This window comes from Chinchilla lanigera, unplaced genomic scaffold (assembly GCF_000276665.1).
Source record: "Chinchilla lanigera isolate Chin_1 unplaced genomic scaffold, ChiLan1.0 scaffold00080, whole genome shotgun sequence".
In the NCBI taxonomy this organism is placed as follows: Eukaryota; Metazoa; Chordata; class Mammalia; order Rodentia; family Chinchillidae; genus Chinchilla; species Chinchilla lanigera.
In genome coordinates this window covers 2,991,675-3,013,808 of record NW_004955481.1, presented here as the reverse complement: position 1 = coordinate 3,013,808, position 22,134 = coordinate 2,991,675, and the positions used below count along the sequence as shown (strand labels likewise).

Sequence of the window (22,134 nt, the reverse complement as noted above, 5' to 3'; positions counted from 1 at the left end):
TCATCTCCTGTCTCATTCTTCCCATTGCACAGCAATCGCCTATACAGCAAAAGTGCTAAATAATTTTCCTGTAAAACTGAGTGCTCTCAGTAGTTATAGGGCCAAAAGGCAGAGTGATGGGAGGAGTGGTGCTTCTTCCTGGCTGTGTGACCTTGGACAAATCACTTAACTTCTCTGAACTTTAGCATCTCCCATTGTAAATCATGAATAATGAGAGCACTATCTCAAGAGTGGCTGTGTGGGCCAAAAAGATATGTGTAAAATGTTTTATAAACTATTCGTTAATGTGAAAATAGAAGATGTTGTTACTAATTTGTTTAAATTAGTAACACTATTGTTGCTATCAAGAGTGTCAGAAGAAATGAGGACAAATAAACAATGAGTTTCCACAGCAACACTTGAGGAACTCCAGATCTAGTAAGAGCTTCAAATCTATGAGAACTCAATTTTTAAAATTTTATTTTAAAGAGCAAACAAAAAAATAAAATTTCAAAACAAGATAATAGGAGAGTAATAATGGTTAATACATTGCATATGGTTATCTTTAAATTAGTTACTCAGAGTATAAGATATAGGCATTTAATTGTCCAGACAATATTAGCACAAACCTATCTTTTCAATGAACTAAAAGAAATTAGTAGCATAACTGTCTTAACTATCTTGTATATATATTTTTTTCCTTTGCTTTTCCTTTCCTTCTTTTCTCCTTTTCCCCATCCCAGTTTCTCTTTCCTTTTGAACAGTTTCTTCCCATTTTACAATATCTATTATACATTCCAGATCTTATTTACTCTTTCAGCTTCTCACATTAGGGAAACAGTATGATGTTTGCATATGAGTCTGGTTTATTTCATTTATGACTGTGGTCTCAAGTTGCATCCATTTACCTATAAAAGTCTCTAATTAATCCTTCTTTATGGCTGAGTAGTACTCCATTGCATAAAAAGATCACATCTTTTTTATCCTAGAAATGACACCATTAATTCTATCCACAGCCCCTTAAATAAAACTAGTCACATGGACAACTGAATGGCAAAGAACAGGAAAATATGAAGAACACAAAAATATTAGTTGAGTGATAAATATTTCTGCTCTAGTTCCCAAAAGAGTAAGATGTGCTCACTGACTTAACTACCTACCTTCTTGCCCAGGACCATATAGTATATAAGAACAAGCATAGACTATGGGATCAGACTGCCCTGGGTTTGACTCCCAGCTCTGCCTCAGACTACCTGCTTGACTTTGAGCAAGTCATTTCATTCTGTTTCTCTAATCTTATTTTCTTCACCTGTAAAATGGAGCTAGCAACACCCACCTTTTAGGATTGTTGCAAGGATAAGAAATTATCTCTGCAAACTCTTTGACACAATAATACTTGGTGATAATTATCACAAGGAAGACAAGCAAATATTTAAGGCGGCAGTTCAGCACTGCCAGACATGGGAAACTGTCTCAAAGAGTGTTGTAACATTTCCTGAAGACTCTCCAACCAAGATTACTGTAAATTCCTTTTACTTAAATAAGTTCTGTACAGGTCATTAAAAGTAGAATTGATGCTGACATCACTCTCCACATATTAGGAGGAAGGTGGGGTTTTCTTTATTATGCAACCTTTGCTCCTTTTGTGATAGCCTCTCCCCTATTCCAGCGCCCAGGCTTTAGATTGGCTTGGGTGTGATTCCCATCTTAGTCACTCTCTTTTTGTTAGTTAAGCATTCTGAGCCCAGTCTTTCTCATTTTTAAAATTGATACAATCATGACTACTTCAAAGGATTGTTTATAGGCAAGTAATGCAGGTAAAAATCCTCTGCACGGTCTAACTAACTGTTCTTGGATTTAGTTCCTTATGATTACCCTGAACTTTGAGGGATCAGTTCTATAAAAAAAAAAAAAAATGGGGTCACTGGAGGTATAGCTCAGTGACAGAGCACTTGCCTACCATGTGCAAAGTCTTGTGTTTGATTCTCAGCACCACGGGGGGGGGGGGGGGAAGAAAGAAAGAAAAAATGAAGCTCAAAAAGGAAAAAAAAAAAGAATAATGAAAAGTGTCCTTATTAGTAGAAAGATTGAGAAAGGGTTCACTGGCTTTGCTAGTTCTTTATTGGGGCTTATAGTCCTAAGGTCAAAATCAGAAGCACGAATGTTGGGATTTCAGGTATCTAATAGTAGGCTGAAAAAAAAAAGAAAAAAAATGGACAAAGATGATTGGGGTCCTGTTTTGAGCTCTGGAATTTATGTACTTCCAAGGCAGGAGGACTTTTGATTTTAACAACAGACATAGTTAACAATAGATGGAGTTTTGATGCATGTTCTGCCTATTCTAAGTTGAAAGGCAAAAATGAAGTGCAATGACCCTTTATGATATTGCCTTGCTCTATTTAAACTAGTTAATATTCTTGCTTGTGCCTATGGGCAAGGTCATTGTATTTTATATGGGTGAAGAAACTCTTTACTGATGACCTGTAATTCTCCAGGATTGTTATATGTCCTAGAACAAAGCTGATTCATAATTCTGCTAGGTGGGGCAAAGGTATTACATTTTCAGTCTTTCTTGCCAACTCCTTCCTGCATTTCACCAAACTATTTGGGAATCTTTTGAAAATCTTAGAACGTCAAGCTCATGTGTCCTCTAAGTTTCTCCTACCTCAACCACTTCCTTTTCCAAAGGCCCAGGAGAGGAAAAGGACTTACACAAGACAAACCAGCCAAGACTGGAATTCAGTTTTCCTGATTCTAAGCCTATGTTGATATGCAAATTTTTCTGTTTCCTTTTCCCTAACCTGTCATTACCTGAGATCTGTTTTTTCTTTAATCCCCGTGCTCCTACTAAGTCACGTAAATATTCAGATCTTCACAATCATTCTTTCTTTATCGTTGAAGCATTTTACAGGGCTTCCAAATTCTACTTTGAAAAGTCTCAATTGAAGAGGTATAGTCTTGAGGCTTCCCCACAAGAAAATTTTGCTGGGACCTCCAAGAAGACAGAGCAAACTGTAAGCCACAGTCTTTAGCTCTCTGTCTCTGTCTGTCTCTCTGCCTCTCCCTCCTTCTGTCTTTCCCTCCTTCCCTCACTGTGCTCTCTCTCTTTTTTGCTGTCCTGCACAGTGGCACATTTAGCTACTGTAATATTGATTTAAAAAAAATTGGGGGTGGAGGTTGTGGGCATACCTTAATGATAAGATGCTTGCCTAGCATGTGCAAGGCCCAGAGTTTGATCCCCAGCACCACCGTCACCACCACCACCACCAAAACAAACACAACAAAAGACTATGACCCAGGTGGGGCACAGGGAGGTGGTTCTGCCTCTTCCTTAGCTCATCCCAGTTGTGTATGAAAGAGAAGCATAGACTCATAGGGAGGGAAAACATGAAAAAAGCATGGAGGTCTGGAGGGGGAGCCAGTGATAAATTATAATCCAGCTGCAATTTAAAGTTGATATATATGGGAAAAGTACAGGCTGACTCATAATTACAGCTAGATCTATGCAAAGGAGCTGTTGAAAAAGAGGCAAAAGATACTTGCAAAGGACGTGCTGGCCAGTCCTGCTCCCTTCTTATTCCCACCTTCATTACCACTCAGAGCTCACAAATTTTGTTGCTGTGTCACCATGGTATGATGATAAGAAATAGAGACATATATTGACATTTTCATAATACTAAATTTATTCCGTGGAAAGGAATGTTTTATACTATGAGATTCTATCCTTTTTCTTTCTTTAGTCCTAAAACATTTTTTGTATAGAATGACAGTAAAGGTGATAATTGATATTTCTTATGTCCTTCCTTGGAAAAATTGATTACTCTCTTTGGTTCCCCCACTTTAATTAAAACAGTTTTTTTTTTTGATATGGCACTGATTTGTGAAACCCAATTGTCTGTTAATATTTGATCTAGAAAAATACAAACCAAATAATAAATGGTTCCCAATCTATTTGAAAGAAATCTCAATTAATTAATATATTCTTTAAGCAGAAGACTTAACAAAATCTTACTTTGCATTTTAAACCGCTTTCTCCACAAAATTGTTCCATGAGAATATCATGTGAGTCATAACAACTCCTGTTCAATGATTAATGAAACACTTCTTCTTAACCTCTGATAATTTGACAGGTGTATATTTAATAATAGCAATAAATACAGATGGAACTGCATAAACTGATGTAAAACTCTTCCTGTGTTGGAATGCAGCTCAGCTTTTTCATCTGAAATGAAACCAAGAAATTAATTATAATGATGATCGTAACAATATGAAAAAGTTCAGAGCAAAATCCAACCTCTCAGACAGGATGCCTTCATTGTTGCTACCTACTGCCCCCTTCACATACGTTGGCTATGTAGAGCTGACAGACTAAAGGAAAGCTCCAAAGAGAAGGAATATTTAGGCTGAAGAATGTGGCCCTGACCTTGCTGGGAATGAGTGATACAGCAGTGGCTTCCCTCCAGGGTAGGCCCTCTTATGGGCTCTGTGTGGCAATACAGTTGCATAAGCATTGACCAAACTTGTTTAGAGAGTAGGCGTAAGACCCAAAGGTGTTTTCAACTCTAGGCAAACTTCCAACCTGCCTTCCTCTAAAGTGGAGGCAGATTTTCCTTTGCTTTCTATTCTCTAAACCCCTCCACCTTCCTGCATGTCCCATCTCTGAAGAAATACTTACAGGGCTGTATCCCTATCAGGGTCTCTCTTCTTTATGCAGAGCTAAAAGTAAGCACAACAAGAGCAATGAATTTGCCTGATTTTCTAAGGCCACAGGTAAACATTGGGAATGTATCAAAGTAGCTTAGGGATAGGTGCTTTGGAAATACAACTACCTCTGCACTGGCTCAGGTCTCATTTCTCTGGCCACATGATAATAGTATTGAACTTGGAGATGTAACTCTTAATCAGCACAACTTAAGCTTAGAGAGCTGCATATTTCTTTTTTCAATAGCAAAATTTGCTTTGGAATGTAACAGAGGATAGGTTGAACTTCTTGTGAAACATTGTTGCCCTGAATAATACCTAGTTGTGTACTGCCAGGAAGATGACCTTTGCTGAATGATGAACTCAGCATAGTGACTTTTCTTTAGAGGCGTTTCTGCCATATTTGCCCTTCTTTAGCGCTGAATTCATTGGCAGAGTCAAACATGTGGCATTAATCTACACATGCACCTATACTGAGTCACCTTTCACAGTGAGCTTAACCACTCAACAACTCAAACTGCAGCCCACTCCAGCCAGGGCATGTGGCTGTACTCAAGAGGTGTGCATGCAGACATGTTCAGAGACATGCTCTTCCTGTTTACTTATTGAATCACAGACAACATAGCAACATAAAGAGAAATTTTAAAGGAAGAAAAATCAACTCCCAATTCCCTACCCCTAACACAAGAGCTATTTTTATTCAGGCCTTGCTTGTATTTACTTCTATTCTTTGAAAAGCTATACTTATAATATGTATATAACTTTTATTCTCATGAGCAACTTTATTTTATTTTATTTGCAGTACTTAAAACTCATGGCTTTTGCATGTGAAGCATGCACCCTATCACTGAGCTGTATTCCCATCCCTTTAGATGACTTTGTACCACAAATTCCCAGAACACTTAAGATACCTTTATTATTCTTTCCCTTCGCGCAAACACTCCAAAGCACAATGTTAGAAAGACTACGACACATGCAGCAATAATAGCTTCTGTTGGTACAGGCGTTCTTTTATCTGCAAAAACAGGTGGGCGGGGAATGAACATTTAGAAGCTTCTGAGTTATGTACTTCTAATATGTCTTAGATGAGATGCCTTGCACTTCACTAAACCCTACCAACGATCTCAAAGGGCGGATGGCATTGTCCTCAGCTTACAGGTGAGGAATTAGGGGCTTTGCGAGGTTAAGTTACTTGTCCAAAGTCTCAGACACAGTACAGAGGCAGGCTTTGAATTCATTCCTTTGTGAAGGAACAGTTTATTGCATTATGAATAACCCCCTCAAAGAAAGTAGACACTTTTGTGCTTTCTTTATCCACCATATTTGCTACACAGAAAACAGAAGCAGGCTGAAGTCAATGGTATTTCCTGGTTTTTGAAAGCCCCACAAGATATGAAGAGGTATCCTAAAGGGAGAAAGAGAAGGGGAACAGCTTTCAGAGCAAAAAGAGAAAAGATGGAGAGCTCTCTGGAGTAAGAAGGAGAGATCTATGAGTTCTCGGAACAGTAGGCACAACCAGCGATTGTACCTTACTGAGGCAGTGTTCCAGCCCAGTGGCAAGACGTTTTAGAAGGTGACTGCATGGTCCCCCTAAGGGAAATAGGACTTCCAGCATTAGCCTCCCCAACGTTGGCAAAGATTTCCCATATATTTTAAATGATCGTGGAAGTATCTATTTTTTTTTCAATACTAAAAATTAAACTCAGGGCCTTCACACTGAGCTACATCTACAGCTCTTCCATTTTTTATTTTGAGATAGTCTCACTAAGTTGCTAAGTTTCTCAGACTGGACTTGAACTTGTTATCCTCCTGCCTCAGCCTCTCACAGTATTAGGACTATAGGTGTGCACCACTGTGCCAGTCTCAGGGTGTCCATATCCATTGTGGACCAGGAAGACAGCTTGGAAATGAAGCCTACTTCCTTATTTTCTGACTACCAGGTAAACTCAGAGCCTGGAAAAAATTATTGGCTCCAAAATACAAAAAGAAAGTAACAAAATTAATTAAAGTGAATGCACACTGTACTGCTGATATCTATTGATTTACTGAAAGGAATAGTTACTGCTTAAATTTTTCTTTTTCTGACCAATTTTGCATGATTATATGCTGTAAATGTGAACAACTAATTTGATGACAATATGCTATATAAGAACTATTGTTGAATCCCTACTACCTTGATTAGTGAAACTCTGAATCATTTCTAATGTTTTTCTAATTGGTTTTTATTTTGTTTAATTGCTTGATCAATCTTGCATTCTTACATCTAGTAATAATCTGAGCAACTTCATTGAAGATAACAATATGTAATATAACACCCATGGTTAACCTCCTATCGCCTTGTTTTGAAATTCTGTATCATTTTTATTGTTTTTGTGTCGGCTTTGTTTTTGTCTTGGTTGTTATTATTTTGTTTTCTTTTCTCTTTAAAATAAAAAATCAATAAAATGTAACTGTACATTGACTATAACCCTTGCCAAATAATAATATTACAACCTCAACTTATTTATAGTAAAATTCAAAACTTATATAAATTCTAACATGCCTTTCAAAATGTTTACTGCAAAAATCCACATGTAATGTGCTTTATTTTAACATGTTTCATAGGATATGGGATGAAATTCTCAAAAGTAAATTTGCCAAGGGCCCACAAAAGTTTTTCAATGAACTTGTCTGACCCAGGAGTCTAATGCCACCAGAGGAATGAAATGGGCTCCAATTGTGGCTTAGACAAAATTTTAGGAATTTAAGGGAGTTAGAATGTGCTACTAATTGTACAACTGAGCTTGTGTATCGAAGTGGAGTTTGTGGAGGTACTGAGTGACTAATGTGTATAAGGTGCTATGCTTGACCCTACCAAAGAATAGGACAGACACAGAAGGCTTCTGCCCTGCTATTCTGGTGGGAGAGATGGACACTAAATCAGCAAAAACTACAGATTGAGATAAGTGCTATAAAGAAGAAAGGGTCATGAGATGGCCTATGAAGAGTGCAACATGGAAGAAGGGAAGAAGGGGACTTTAGATAAATCTCATTTCAAAGCCAAGGGCCTACATGCCTCAAGATTATGATGTACTCATCCCCCTATAACTGTGTGACACACTAACCAGTTATGTTTTTATTACTTTCTTCCCATTAGCTGTCAATTCCTCACAATTAATTTTTGGGATTAATGGATGAAGCATCCTTTATATTTTGCTTTTTATTATTTTCCTCTTTTTTTCTCTTTCTCCCTTCCCTTCCCTACTTTCTCCTTCCTCTCTGCTTCTCTCTTCCTTTCCCCTCACCTCCTCTTCCTTTTCCTCTTCCTCTTTTTTTTTCTTTTGGGGCTGGGAATTAAACCCAAGGTCTCATACATGCTAAGAACCAGCTCTACCACTGTACTGAAAAATAGCTTTCATTTTCATTTTTATCCTCTCTTGGCTATTCCTAAAAACTATTCTCAGGAAAGTGTGGGTTATATCAGCCCTCTGGAGAGACTTTGCTCAATGAGCTTGCTAGAAGCTCTGGCTCTATCATAGCCAGCTCTGGGGTACACCAAGGACCTTATCAGGGACCCCTCCACTTGCATGCCATGGAAAGACATCAAAACAAGGGGAAGCACAGCTGGGATGAATAGGAAAAGAAATCAGAATTCAGTCACAAGCTGGAATACTTTTACCTGGCCAAATAAAATGAAGACACACGTGACAGCTTTTATTTCATAAACAAGCTGAGATAAAATGACCCACTGGATCACTTGGATTCCAAGTTTCTGTTGGAAAATGTAACTAACCGCACTTCTCTCCTCTTTTCTGTGTTTACACTCTCAATTGTAACCAGACGTGGTGTCTCCTCCCCCTTATCCATTACGACAAAATAATTCCAACCCATGGGCTAAAGCTTGTGCTCAAGAAAAGCTCCATGATGTCATTTCCAGCTTTGCAGGGCCTCATTTAGAAACTTCCCCGCTGAGCAGTGAAGCTGGGAGAGAGAGCCTTGTGGAAAACTTGGCTGTGAGCCTAAGCACCAGAAAGTAGAGTGCTTATGTTATGAAGGCAGCCAACAGCAAGGGAAATAACAAAGCAAGAAGTAAGAAAAACAAGTTGGCTTGGAAGAGCTCCACCCAAAATAAGTTTCTGCCCACCTGAAAGGCATAAAGCAATTATAATTTCTTCTTAACAAGAGGAATGATGTAATTCCCTAGTTTCCAAGTGTGGTCTTACAGCCAGTTAGGATAGCATGGTGTGATGCTGTCCGACCATGCATTTATGGATCTGGGGAGAGTAAAAAGCCACAAGCTTCTAGGTGATGTCCCTTGCACTGCTTTTGTCCCATGGATTCTTAGGTTATTGGTGGTTTGGTTTTTAAAGGAAGTAGTCCCTATGCGTACTATTGGTGCTCTGCAGAACAAAGCACTGAACAAGACACTAGTCCTAGGGACGGAAAATCACCCCACAGCAACTCTTCCTCTACACCAGGCACTCTGCTCATGTCCCGGATCCCTCTGGGTGGGCCAGGAGAGGAAGTAAGACATCCCACAGGCATATCAGCTCATCATTTCTGGCAGGGTTTCAACGGGTTTCCTGAGGACTGGCAAGAATGGCAAGGAGTGGGTACAGGGAGGCAAATGACGAAGTGAATAATGTTCTGACAAGATGCAGGAGCCTCAGCTCGTTTGGCTGCTCCTTACATACTGGCTCAAGACCAGAAAATGTGTGCACAAGCACTTTCTGCACCTGCTATACCAGGTAGCTTTTTCTTTTTGTCTGCGCAAAGAAACATGATAAGGGAAAACACACAGAACTCCATTTGTTTTCTATGTCTATTTCTATTGCTAAAGCTAGGGAGATGACACCTAAAGCCAGGAGAAAGAGTTTTGTGGGGGTTTTTATTCCCCATCATTTTCCCTACCTTCTCTTCTACTTAACCTACAGGTTCGAATACAAGAGGAGTGATTTTAGAGATCTGGTTTTAAAATCTAGTCAGTGTGTTTCTGAAATCTCTTCTGTTTACTCATCAGGCTGTGAGCTTAAAAGTTCACTTCCTATACAGTTTGTTGCCCAAGAGAATTTGTGGGAATATTCCTCCCTAAATACCAACCAGTACTGCCTTCTAGACCAGGTTCTAGAAAGGACTTTTGCTCAGAGGACAGTATTCTAATGTTCTATGTAGAATAATTCCTCTATAGGGATAGACTATAATTTTTAGTAGGAAGCTCTCTAAATAAGGATAGTGGGCCAAAGAAAATCACAGCTACTAATCATAATTGTAGTTATAATTTATGGTCACCAAAAATATTTACTGAGCTTGTAGTCTGAATTTTACCTTGTGCTGGGTATTATTTTAAAAGAGAGTTACCGCTAACAACCAGTTGGAAGTCCATGGTCTCCATTTTCAGAGGGGAGCTTGCAATGCAGCTGTAGGTTCCATGGTCAGATTTCTTGACTTTGGTGATTGACAGCTGAAAAGATTCACTTGTCTGTTGGATTGTGTGGCGATCTTTCTCTAATATCAGGACGCTATTGTTTTTGTGCCATATCATTTGAGCTTGAGGGTTAGATTTCACATTGCAAACCAACTTCACATCACTGTCTTCTTCAGCTGTTTGGAAGTTGTTTCCACTCAGGAAAGGTGGATCTGCAAGACTCAAGCATTTAGGTTTAGTTAACAGAGAAAGAGTCATTCCCTGTCAAGGTCTTCCTTCAGTCTGTCTCATGTAGTTATTCACTCATTTGACAAAAATGTACTGGGTACGTACTGTGTGCCAAGTACTGGGCTAGGAACTAGGGATAAAATGGTAAATAACAAACTCCAGTTCCAAACCTCATAGAAAACTTAACATGGAGATGATAAACCATAAAACAGTACGTGATTATGAACATAATATATATGATAATGAATCTGTAACAAAGAGACAATTTTGTTTTGGGCTTTTTGAGACAGAATTTCACTATGCAGTTCAGGCTGGTCTTGAACTCACTTTGTAGCCCAGGCTGGCCTCAAACTCGCAATAATCCTCCTGCTTCAGCCTCCCAAGTGCTGGGATTACAGGCGTGTGCCATCACACCTGGCCAAATAGACAATGTAAAACTACCCAAGAGTATAAGATTTGTTTCTTTGATTTCAAAGAGTTAGCATAATAAACCAATCTATGTAGGGTTGAATAAAATAGTCAATACGAAGAAAATAGGCACTGCAGTCAGCTTTAATTCCATCTGCACCACTTAGTGTGACCTTTAGACAGCCAAATAACTGTTAAGCTCTCAGATTCCCCAGCTTCAAAAACTGAGATAATAAGCCAGACATGGTGACACATTTCTGTATTCCCAGCACTTGGGAGGCTGAGGCAGGAAGATCATTACAAGTTCAAGACCAGCCTGGGCTACAAAGTGAGCTCAAGTTCAGCCAGAACTGCATAGCAAGACCCTGTGTCAAAAAGACAAAAAGCGAGAGAGAGGCGGGGAGGGAATAATACTGACTTCAGGAACTGCTGTGATGATCAAATGGAGTAATCCCTGTGAAGAATTTAGTATAGTACTAGCTACTATTATCATTGAGGTGGTGGTGCTTTTGAAGGCTACTCATACATCCTATTTTTGCATCTTATCTAAACCACGTTTGCCATAGCCACATATTTGATAATGCACATTTGCATTTCTTCCATGATCTTCTGGAAATAAAGGCCTGTTCCCAGGAAGTATTCCAATTATGGCAATTCTAGCACCTACAGAAGGACAGTGAGTCCCTCTCATCCCTGTAAACAACTCCCTATTCTCTCCAGGATAAAAAGAGTTGTAAATCCATAGATAGTCAGACACATTCACCTTTGCCAAATAATTCCAGCTCTTACTCTCCAGCAAGACTTTCCAGTGTCTAGGGGGAGAAATGGCTGAGCTAACTGCCCCTTCTTGTCTATGTCCCTTGCATTTTTAGGTAAAGATGCAGAAGATCAATAAAGTGGTTGAAGAGTGAGTGGGCAGTAGGAAGGAGGTGGATGTGAGGGAGAAAAAAGGAACTTGTATAATCTGCACACTGAATAATTAGACCCTGAGTAGGCTGCACTATTAATAACTTTCTCAGAAGAATGACATTTTGTTGCTCTTTGGAATGAGCTTGAATTCTGTATCCATATCCAACAAGGATGTTATATGGTATTCAGATATATAGAAAGCTACTCGGGTGGAGAACATGCCAAATAGAACAGTTCCATTTGTGGGCAGATCTTATTAGCTATTCATGTTAGCTATTTAAAACAATGTTTAAGCATGTCAGATACATGGGAATGTTCCCTTTTTTAAAAACTCTATACATTTCAGGTCCTCTTTGACTCTAGCCTGATCTCATCCTAATTCCCCAGAGATACCTGCTGCTATAAGTTTGGGGTAAATCCTTGCAGATCTTCTAAAAACAATTTTATATGCAGAGAGTATATCCACAAAAATATTGTATTGTTTTAGGAGCACAGGAAGGTTTTACATAAGAGACTTCATAACTTGCACATTTCTGAAATATAGTCATATTGAACCATAAAGATCTAGCTCACTGGCTTGAAGTACTGTAGTATAATGTAGGATACCTTATTTTAGTTTGGTGGGCATATTATTTTACTTTTTAAAAAATAATCCCAAGTGCTGGGATTTAATGCATATGTTTTTTAAAAAAAATAATGTTTAAGGTTTTTTGTTGTTTTTGGTTTTTTTATTTTATGGAAAAAAACCAAAATTTCATAACAAAATAATAGGAAAATGACAATAATTGGTACATTGAATATTGTTATCTTTAAAGTAGTTAGAGTACAAGATATGGGCTTTAAAAAAATTCTCCAAATGGTATTACACAAACCTTTCTTTTCGATGAACTAAGAGAAACTAGTAGGATAACTATCTTGTATTTTTTAAAATTTTCCCTTCCTTCCTTTTCCCTTCCCCCAATCCTAGTTCCTTTATCCTTTTGAACAGTTTCTTCCCATTTCACAATATCTGTTGCACATTTTGGATCTTATTTACTCTTTCAGTTTCTCACACCAGGGAGACAATACAATACTTACATATGTGAGTCTGATTTATTTCACTTACCTTATGATTATTTTAATTTCAAATGTGTTAAACAATACTACAATAAATATTTTTACACATGCCTATATATGCCTGTGCATGCATTTCTCCAAGGTTAGAAGGAGAAATCCTGGATCATGCAAAAGGCTCATTTAAATTTTGATAAATATTGCAAAACAGGTGGTTTCACTTTAGATATTGAACAAGAGTGTATAAAAGAATCTGTTTCTTCCCACCCTCCTCCATCTTGCACATTACCAGGGTCCCATTAGTTGTTTTGTGGGTGTACCTGTGTGTTTGTGCACATACATTACAGATTTAGCCCAGGCTCTTGCACATATTAAGCACCATTGAGCTGCACCCCAGCCCTCTTCTTAGTTCTAGATCTGCTCTTTATAACACTCATAATAATTCCTTTGGATTGTACATGACATTCCTGTCACTTTTATAGGCTCATTTTGATTTATTAGTTGATGAGTTTGTGTCGGTTACTGTCTCAATGAATCACTGACTAATTGGATGTATATATATATATCAGACATACACATTTAACAATTATATTTAGAGGGCTATTATAAAGATGATTTTAAAAATGATTTGAGGCTGGAAAACTGAAAAAAAATTCATTAGGTCACCAACTCATATTCTTGGTATTTACGCCATGTCTCTCTTAAGAAGATACCATGGGAGGAATACTACATTAAGAGACTGGGGTGTGGGGGGCTGTTCTAGTCTCGGTTCTAGCTATGATTTGGGCTCCCAATCTGAGCCTCAACTTCCTCACTTGGCTGGATTACAGAACAGCCAAGGTCCTCTGATAGTCTTGGATTCTATCAAAATACCCAAGAGATACCATGTTAAAAATCACATTTTATCAGCTCATTTAAAATGGAAAACAAAGCTCATTTGCTTGGGAACATGTGAATTATTCACTTCGAAATTTCAAAAGGCAGGATGTGAGGATTTTCCAGAGCTCAGTCACTCAGTATTTGCTCCACATATGTATCTCATCAGTTTTTCATTGAAAAGTTGGCTGAGCTCACTGACTCAAGTGGCTTTGATTTTATTACCATGTTCCAAGTCCAGAGCCCTTCCTACTAAATCATATCACCCTTCACCTTATTCCACCTTCTGCCTCCCCCATCCACACCTCCCTCATACAGAACCAGCTTTCTACCCCGACAATCCACATGATCACACCTGTAGTATCATTTCACAATCTTTAATTTATGTATATAATTCCATCAGTGGGAGACCTGTAACTGAATATTTGAAGAGCTTCACCTTTTTAGGTTTTAGAGTGATATTAAATTATTCCCAATGCAGGTCTTCCTAAACAGAATACAAAAGCTAGGAACAGCAAAGGGAAGATTGATAATATTAAATATGTGAACATTAAAGTATTCAATACGGATGGCATTCCCCCCACAAAAAAACTATAAAAGTGTCCAGCAGTAAGATGTAGCTCAGTGGTAGAGTACTTGTCTAGTATGCTTCAGAGCCTGAGATCAATCCCTAACACTGAAAAAGAAATTTTTTTTCAAAAACAAATAGGAGCTAGGCATGATGGTGCACACCTGTAACCCCAGCTCTCAGGAGGCTGAGGTAGGAGGATCACTGTGAGTTCGAGGCCAGCTTGGACTACATAGTGAGTTCAAGGTCAGTCTGAACTACATAGTTTGACTCTGTCTCAAAAACAACCCCCGCAAAAAACAAAACAAAACAAAACAAATAAAAACAAAACAAACAGGAGATCCAGGCATGATGGCTCACGACTAACCCCAGCCTCATGGAAGGCTGAGGCAGGAAGATCACCAGTTTAAGGCCAGCCTGGGCAGCTTAGTCAGACCCTCTTCTCAAAATAATAAAAAGAACTGAGCTCAGTCCTCCTTGGTCTCCATCCCCAGTACTATAAAAATAAATAGAAGAGATACTTGCAATTCAAAATGCCAAAGAGCTAATTTCCTCAACTTATAAATCCTTTATACAAATTAATGAGAAAACAGCCAATATCCCAATAGAGAAACGGTAAGGCCATGATTAAGTTATTTCACAGGAAATAAATATGAATAGCCAATACATTTATGAGAAGGTGAATGCCTTAATTCTTAATTTTAAAGATGAAAATAAAATTTCAAATGCAGGTAGCAGATACTCAGTGCTGGAAAGGGTATGGGGTCTGGGGTAGATGCTTTACTGTGGGAGTGTAAGCAGGGCAAACCAATGCCTAGACTGCAACTGCCACTTAATATAGCGCAGACATTACAGACTGACCGACCGCTTCTATTCCCTTCACTCACAAGTGACGTTCAGCACCACTGAGATGGACACTGTCTGATCGCTCTGCAGCTTGCAGGTAAAGCTGACTCCGTTGTCATTTTCACTAATGGAAGAGACACAGACAGAGCTGGAGTTGATTTTGTTTCCAGATTTCAAACCCACTCTTCCCTCTTCTCGGTACCACAGGAGTTCTTCATCTGTGGTATGGTTATGAACGGCACATTCTAGAGATTCATCAACACCAGGTTGAGTGTCCAGGATATAGTTCTCAGTTTTACCATTCACAGTTAAAACAGAACCTGGAAATATAGAGAGAAACTATTAAGATATACAGAGTTGAATGAGCTAGATATCTATTAATAGGGAGTTAGTTAAATTAATTATGTTTCATCAGTGCAAAAATAGTCCTATAGAGCAGTATGATTTTACAAGGAAATAGATCCATAATGTATTTTCAACTAAAAATGGAAAAGGATGCAATTAGTAGTTACTAAATTTTGCTGCACATTGGAAATACCTGGAGATTTTTTTAAAGTCCTGATACCAGGATCTCACCCCCAGGTATCTGATTGACTGATATGAATGTAACCTCAGACTTGGGCATTTTTGTTTTGGTTTGGTTTTTGAGACAGGGTCTTGCCATGTAGTCCAGACCAACCTTAAACTCACTGTATAGCTCAAGCTGCTTTGAACTTGCGGCGATCTTCCTGCTTCAGCCTCCCAAGTGCTGGAATTACAAGGGTGTGCCACCATGCCCAGAAGCCTTAGGCTTTTTAAAAGCCTCTCTGGTGGTTCTAATGCACAGTAAACTTTGAGAACCACTGGATTAAAAACAAAAATGTACAGAACAGTTCCAGAATGATTGCAGAAAAGTTCTTTATATATTAGCTGGGATTGGTAAAAAATAGAGACAAAAGTGGAGAAATATCAGACTTCATTTGCTTATGTTAAGGGGTTAAAAGTAGGAAGGCAAAGCAGTAGGGATAGGAAAATTTAAAAAAAAGAATTATAGCGAAGTTGAAAATTATTTAAGACATAACATTAGATGAAAAGGCAGAATATAAATTACATCTCATAATTACTATGTGTATCAAAGCAAAATGCAAATGGGGCAAAACTGATTTGAAAACACTTTTCTGACTAGATGATTGATTATGGCCTAATTTGATCTTGCATTTCTGGTGTTTTAATAGTTTCAGAAGTATAGTAAAATCAAAAGATGTTTAAATAGTTATGGTTTGTGGAATAGACAAATATTCATGGAGTGGATGATCAAGATATACCTCAGGTGTTTGTTTGCTTTGGGGCTCTGAATTTTAGAAAATGTGCTAGACAAGTACACTAACCATTGAGCTAAAACCCCAGGTTTAACTTTGTTTTTTGGGTTTTTTTGATACCAGGAATCAAACTCAGGACCTTGCACTTGCCAGGTAGGTGCTTGTGCCACTGAGCTATATCCCTGGCAAAACCCCAGGTTTAAACTTGCTTTTAAAAAATCTGCTGATAAAGGTGGTGGGATTACTGCCTACTAGTTTCTAAAAATTTGGGATAGTATATGCCAAAACATTGAGTGGTTACCTATGGATGACAGGATTTGGAAGAGTTTTTATTTTGTGATAGTTTTTGTTTGTTTGCTTGTTTTGTTTTTTGTGATCTTGAGGATCTAGGCCCGAGCCTCATACATGGTAGCCACCTGTTCTACCTTGGGGAGCTACAACCCCAGCCTTCTTCCCTTCCTTATTCTTTTATAGAACTTTTCTTTCCATAGTGCTAGAGATTGAACCCAGGGCTCTGCATGTGCTAAGTACATGCTGTAGTACTGATCCTTAGCCTCTTGCCTAATTTATTTTAACATGACTATGTACTGCTTTTAAAATCCAGGAGGGGGAAAAACTACTTTCAGGTAGGAGCAGAGACATGCAGGAAAGATTTTCATGTGAGTGTGGTATGTTCAAGTAAGCAGATTATTTTGGGTAAGATTAGTATTGAAATGCATTAAACTGTATGAGAATGCTGGCTGTTGCTCGTGAAAGAATAGTATGCTTAACCCTTCTTGTATTATCAGAATCATGAAAACAATTTTCCATTTAATTTTTTATTGTATTAGTAACTCCGATACTCTGAGCCATACCAACTGTGCAGCCATTCCAAATTGGAATTTCTTTTTCCTTTTCTTTCTTTCTTTTTTTGAGGCCACATTAGAAGCTATGCAGGTGTGGGGGCTGGGGATTTAGCTCAGCGGCAAAAGCGCCTGCCTGGCAAGCGCAAGGTCGTGAGTTCGGTTCCCGGTACCGGAGAAAAACCAAAAAAAAAAAAAAAAAAAAAAAAAAAGAAGCTATGCAGGTGAGCTTTGAACTCATGATCCTCCTGTCTCGGCCTCCCAAGTATTTAAGATTACAGTCTTGATTTTTCTTCCATTCTTCCTTCCTTCTTTTTTTTTTTTTTTTTGGGGGTTTTGTTTTTTTTTTTCTTTTTGAGATAGGGTCTTGCCGTGCAGTGCAGGCTGGTCTTGAGCTCACTTTATAGCCTGGGCTGGTCTCGAACTCATAACGATCCTCCTGACTCAGCCTTCTGAGTGCTGGGATTACTCTTCCTTCCTTTCTTTTTTTTTTTTTTTTCAGTGCTGGGGATTGAACCTAGCCTTGCACATACTAGGTAAGTGATCTACCACTAAGCTACATCCCCAGCCCTTGATCATTTTTTAAAATGCAAAATGTTTCTTTATCTACAAAGAGGCCAAAGAGAGTATTAACTTACTTGTTGTCTTGGATGGCAAAAATAAAATCACCACAAGAAGAAATCTGCACATTTGCAATAGACTTCTGCTCTCCCATGCCATTTTTAATGAATTGAAGTTAAACCTGCTGGGGGGAAACAGTGCAGTTGGTTTTGCACTTTGTACTACAATGAGTTTATGAACTTTTCCCTGTCTATTTGGTATTTAAAATAAAGTCCCAGATGAGTCATCCCAGCTATAACGGTACTACTTCTAGTTTTTAATTAAACAACTCTGATCTGAATAAGTTCAAAGTACTTGTAGTATTAAGAACTCTTTTAAGGTAACAAAAAGAAAAACACAAGGAAATACAGTAGGCTATAAGATACAGGACAATCTGGGTAAGATAAAATCAGTTTTCCCTAGAAAAACTAGGGAAGATAGAATAGAATGTCATTTTAATGGGAAAAGAAATGAAACTGACTTTATTCTCAGTCTTTACTAACCAAAGTAATTCTTGTTTTGAAAGACTCTCTCTGGTCATTTTTGGAAAGTTGCTGTGATAATAGAGAATCAAATCCCATAGGTTCAAATGGTGTGTACTCAGGAAGGACCCAGTGGAAACATAGGTTCTAGTTTTAAAACTTGCTAACATTTTTGTACTTCTTAATATTCCTTTCCTTTGACTCAGTATGGACTAAAAATAATAAATAATCAAGGCCTTCTTTCTCCCTTTTTTGTGCCTTTTCTTCTATATACCTCTCCTTAAGATATTCTCTACCTCAATCTGGAAAAAAAAATATGTCTTCTTTACTTCCTTTCAAGAATACTACTAAGCCAAAGATTTAGCTTAGGGGTAAAGCTCTTGCAAATCATGTGCAAGGTCCTGGGTTTACTCTCCAGCACTAAAAAAATAAAAAAGAGTACTTCTATAAATATAGTAGAAACACATACTATGTAATGGCCTGTCACATATGTCCTTTCAATCATAGTTAAGCCCTAGAACCACCCTGTTGAGGTAGTTTCTAGAGGTTTAGAGAGCTGATGCAATTTGCCCAAGATCCTAAAAATGATAAAAGTCAGAGTGAATATTCAAACCCCAGGACTTCCAAGGTGAGGCTCTTACTCACCCTCTTGCCTAAATTAATATTCTCTCCCTTTATATCAGTCATCCTTTCCACTCCCTGGCTACTCCATTGACTTTACAACTTGGAGTATTATCCCTTTAACATGGGTATTAACTGTCAAGACCCAGAATATATCTAGAACTACTCCAGGTCTCCTCTGTGCCTCCCCTGTCCCAGGCCTGTCCAGTTAGTAGCAAGTTTTAGTCCTGCCAGGCTCACCTCCTCCGGTTGGCAAGCCTGCATCGGTCTTCTCATAAAATGCAATTAGTACTAATATTGATTCTTTCGTAATTTAAATTTTTTGCCTAAGATATTTCTATCACACTGCTATAACCATTTCAGAATTTGTTATAATCATTTCAAAGATTCTCCACTACAGTTTACTCAACAAAAACTGGGATATGGGCTTCTTGACAAACCTCACCCCACAGTCATCCCCTTGTAAAACAAGAAAATTGATGTCTTCTCTTTCCTTCCTCCCAAAAAACATCAACTTTCATAATGAATTTCCCTCACTTGACTCTTTACGTTCTCTACAAGAGACTCACCACTTACCTGCTGAGCTCTGAAAGGCTGACTTCCTTGGCCTTCTGTTCCTCTGCCTGGGACCCTGAATTCTGTCCTTGTTACTATCCTTTATAATACTTGAATTTGAACACTTTATGACAGTAGGGTCAAGTAAATAAGATAAATTGGGTTCAAAGTCTATTTCTCTTTATGGATTCTTAGAGAAGACAGTAATTGGGAAAGACATCTTCTGAAGATCTGAGTTTTCCTGTGTACCTAGGTTACTAGGTGGGGCTGGATATTACTAACAAGGATGTAATGTTCCATGGAAGCCTGAAATTATGCAAAAGTGTGTAGCACATCTTGCTTAATTTAGTCATATTCAAGTGAGATGAATGTGTTTTGACAATCTGATAGCTTGGGGACTGTGATAGGACAAGTCTAAGGAGAGATTTGACTTTCACAACAATCAAAATAATCGAAGGCTCCACACAACTTAAATAATGCTGGAAAAGGGAGCCCAGTGTGTAAACTGTGCCAAGCCAGGTATGGTAGGGGATCATTTTAGGGGATCCTTTAGATTCTCGTCTAATTGGGAAATCCTTGCATTACACTCCCAAGAATTAGCAATTGGTAATAACTTGTTTTATTGATTTAAAAAACTGTGTGTTATGGTGTTATTACCAATGCAAAATTTTACCTGACAAGTGCTATTGTTCCCCTGTGTGTGAAAATAGAAGAATATTTATGGTTGCCTGTACATTTTAACACATTGGTGAAATACACCAGAGATCTGTCTCTTACTAGCTACGTGACTTGAAAGGTTGCTTAACTTCTATTGAAGTTCAGGTTCTTGATCAATGCAATAGGAATAATAATAGTTCCCTCCCTACAGAGTCACTGTGAGTAGTAAATGAAATGGAGTATGTAAGACTGCTGCACAGCAAGCCCTTATTAAGCAGTAATTATTTATTATTATTATTAAGATAGGCTGGGTTGGGTATAGTGAACAAGCACAGCCTCACTATCACATTGTTCAAGTAAGGATCATCACTGAGAGCCACTCCTATTGGCTGGGTACAATCTCCCCCAAGCAGGTTTTGAGTTTACTTCTCTGTGGATCCAAGAGCTATAGGAAATCAGTCCTATCAGTCATCCTTTAATTTCTGCCTAAGAAAGGATGACTGTTTTGCTATTATCATTTTAAAATAAATTTAGCACTAGACTGATGTCTTGGTTCTGGGTACCTCCAAAGAAGACCCTCAGACAAAACTTTGAGTGCAAACAATTTATTTAAAGACAGTCTCAGGAAGCATAGAAAGTAAGATAGGGGAGGGAGGAATATTAATACAGGATATGTTAATGAACAAGTTACTGCTATGGGAAACTGTGCCGTGGAACCTTTGAGAAATTCGGTGAACACTCCTCATGATCAATTCATTATGGGGAAGCAAGCTTGAGTATTTATCAATCAACTTCTCACCTTTACCATTTGAGGGACACTTTGGCTCCTTAGCACTTCTAGCCTGCCCTGTGAGGGCAGAGCACACTCACTCAAGCCAGCCAACAATGTCCAGAGAAAGACATACAGGAAGTTACTTGATATATGGAAACTGTTAGGGGATAATCTCTATGTAGCACAAGGAGATGTCAGTAGGACACCAATAGCAACTTCCACAATTTTCTAGGTGATACTAAAAAATAATGGTCAATTATTTGTAAATGGGATAATGGTTTTGAAGTTATATAGGAGAATGTCCTAATTCTCTGGAGAGGCCTACTGAAATGTTTGAGGGTGAGTGGTATGACAATTGCAACTAACTTTCAAATGATTTAGCAAAAATAGGGCTAGAAATCTAGTTCAGTGGTATAGTGTGTACGTAGCATGCACAAGGCCCTGTGTTTAATCATAATCATAATCAATAAACACAAAATATGACAGAAATTAACTAAAATTTACTTAATCTACACAGGAACATATAGTTCTTCCTTGTACTATTCTTTCTGTATGAATAGTACTATATTTTTTTCTGTATATAGTATTTCACTGTACTATATTTTCTGTATGTCTGACTTTTTATAACTAAAATGTTAAAGAAATGTACTTAGCAGATTTTTATTGTGTATTTACTATGTGCTAAGTATTCTAAATATTGGGGATGCCAGTCCCATCTAAGCCAATATGGTGGCTTTGTCTTGAATTAGGGAAGGAGGCTTCTAAAGTTACTCTACTGCCACCTGTGGAAAATTGTTGTAATAACTCTACCAAACTATTATATCTACAAGATGAATGGTGCTCCATAGATTCCACACATAAAATAGGTACCCTGGGAGAGACACAAGTGAGTAAAATAAAGCTCCTGGCCTTCAGGTGTCTTAGGTTCTAGAGTGAAAAATTAATAATGACAGTCAGTAGCATTGCAGAGTGTCCTCAGGTGCTATAGAAGGATTTCTAGCTAAAAAAGAATAGCAACATGGTATCACTTTTAGAGAGATAAATAAGTGATATGCCTGTCTAAGCACATCCCTAGAACATTCCTCTTTCCTATAACTGACAGACAGAGCACATCATTTTTCTATAAGTAATTAAGCATAGTAGTTAACTATTAAACTTAAGTAGCTTGGCTGGTTGAAATATTAATAGAGTTCAGGGCTGGGGGTATATCTCAGTGCTAGAGTGCTTACGTAGCATGCACCAGGTCCTAGGTTGAATCCTGGCATCACAAAAACAAAACAAAATAGAGTTCAATACTCCATATCTTCTACAAGTAGCTTAAGCTCAGAGTGGGAG

The 22,134-nt window shown here is 38.2% G+C and overlaps 1 protein-coding gene and 1 long non-coding RNA gene across 4 annotated transcripts in view; one reads left to right on the top strand and one right to left on the bottom strand.

The window, feature by feature from the left end:
* LOC102005256 overlaps nt 1-22,134 on the top strand; it is a 66,928-nt gene that overhangs the window by 17,753 nt on the left and 27,041 nt on the right. The gene's annotated exons all lie outside the window — the stretch shown is intronic.
* Nucleotides 4,085-22,134, bottom strand: part of Tmigd1 (transmembrane and immunoglobulin domain containing 1) — a 32,480-nt gene continuing 14,430 nt past the window's right edge. Inside the window, exons 3-8 of one of the 2 annotated variants that reach the window (XM_013503461.1) lie at nt 17,751-17,857; nt 15,014-15,292; nt 10,018-10,296; nt 5,592-5,695; nt 4,655-4,695; nt 4,085-4,201 (exon numbers count right to left, since the gene is read on the bottom strand). In XM_013503461.1, coding sequence (XP_013358915.1) covers nt 4,198-4,201; nt 4,655-4,695; nt 5,592-5,695; nt 10,018-10,296; nt 15,014-15,292; nt 17,751-17,832 — 789 coding nt within the window. In that variant the 5' untranslated portion in view covers nt 17,833-17,857 and the 3' untranslated portion in view covers nt 4,085-4,197. Of the gene's footprint in view, nt 4,202-4,650; nt 4,696-5,591; nt 5,696-10,017; nt 10,297-15,013; nt 15,293-17,750; nt 17,858-22,134 lie in introns of those variants that run through there. The other variant, XM_005402660.2, reaches the window with a different exon arrangement.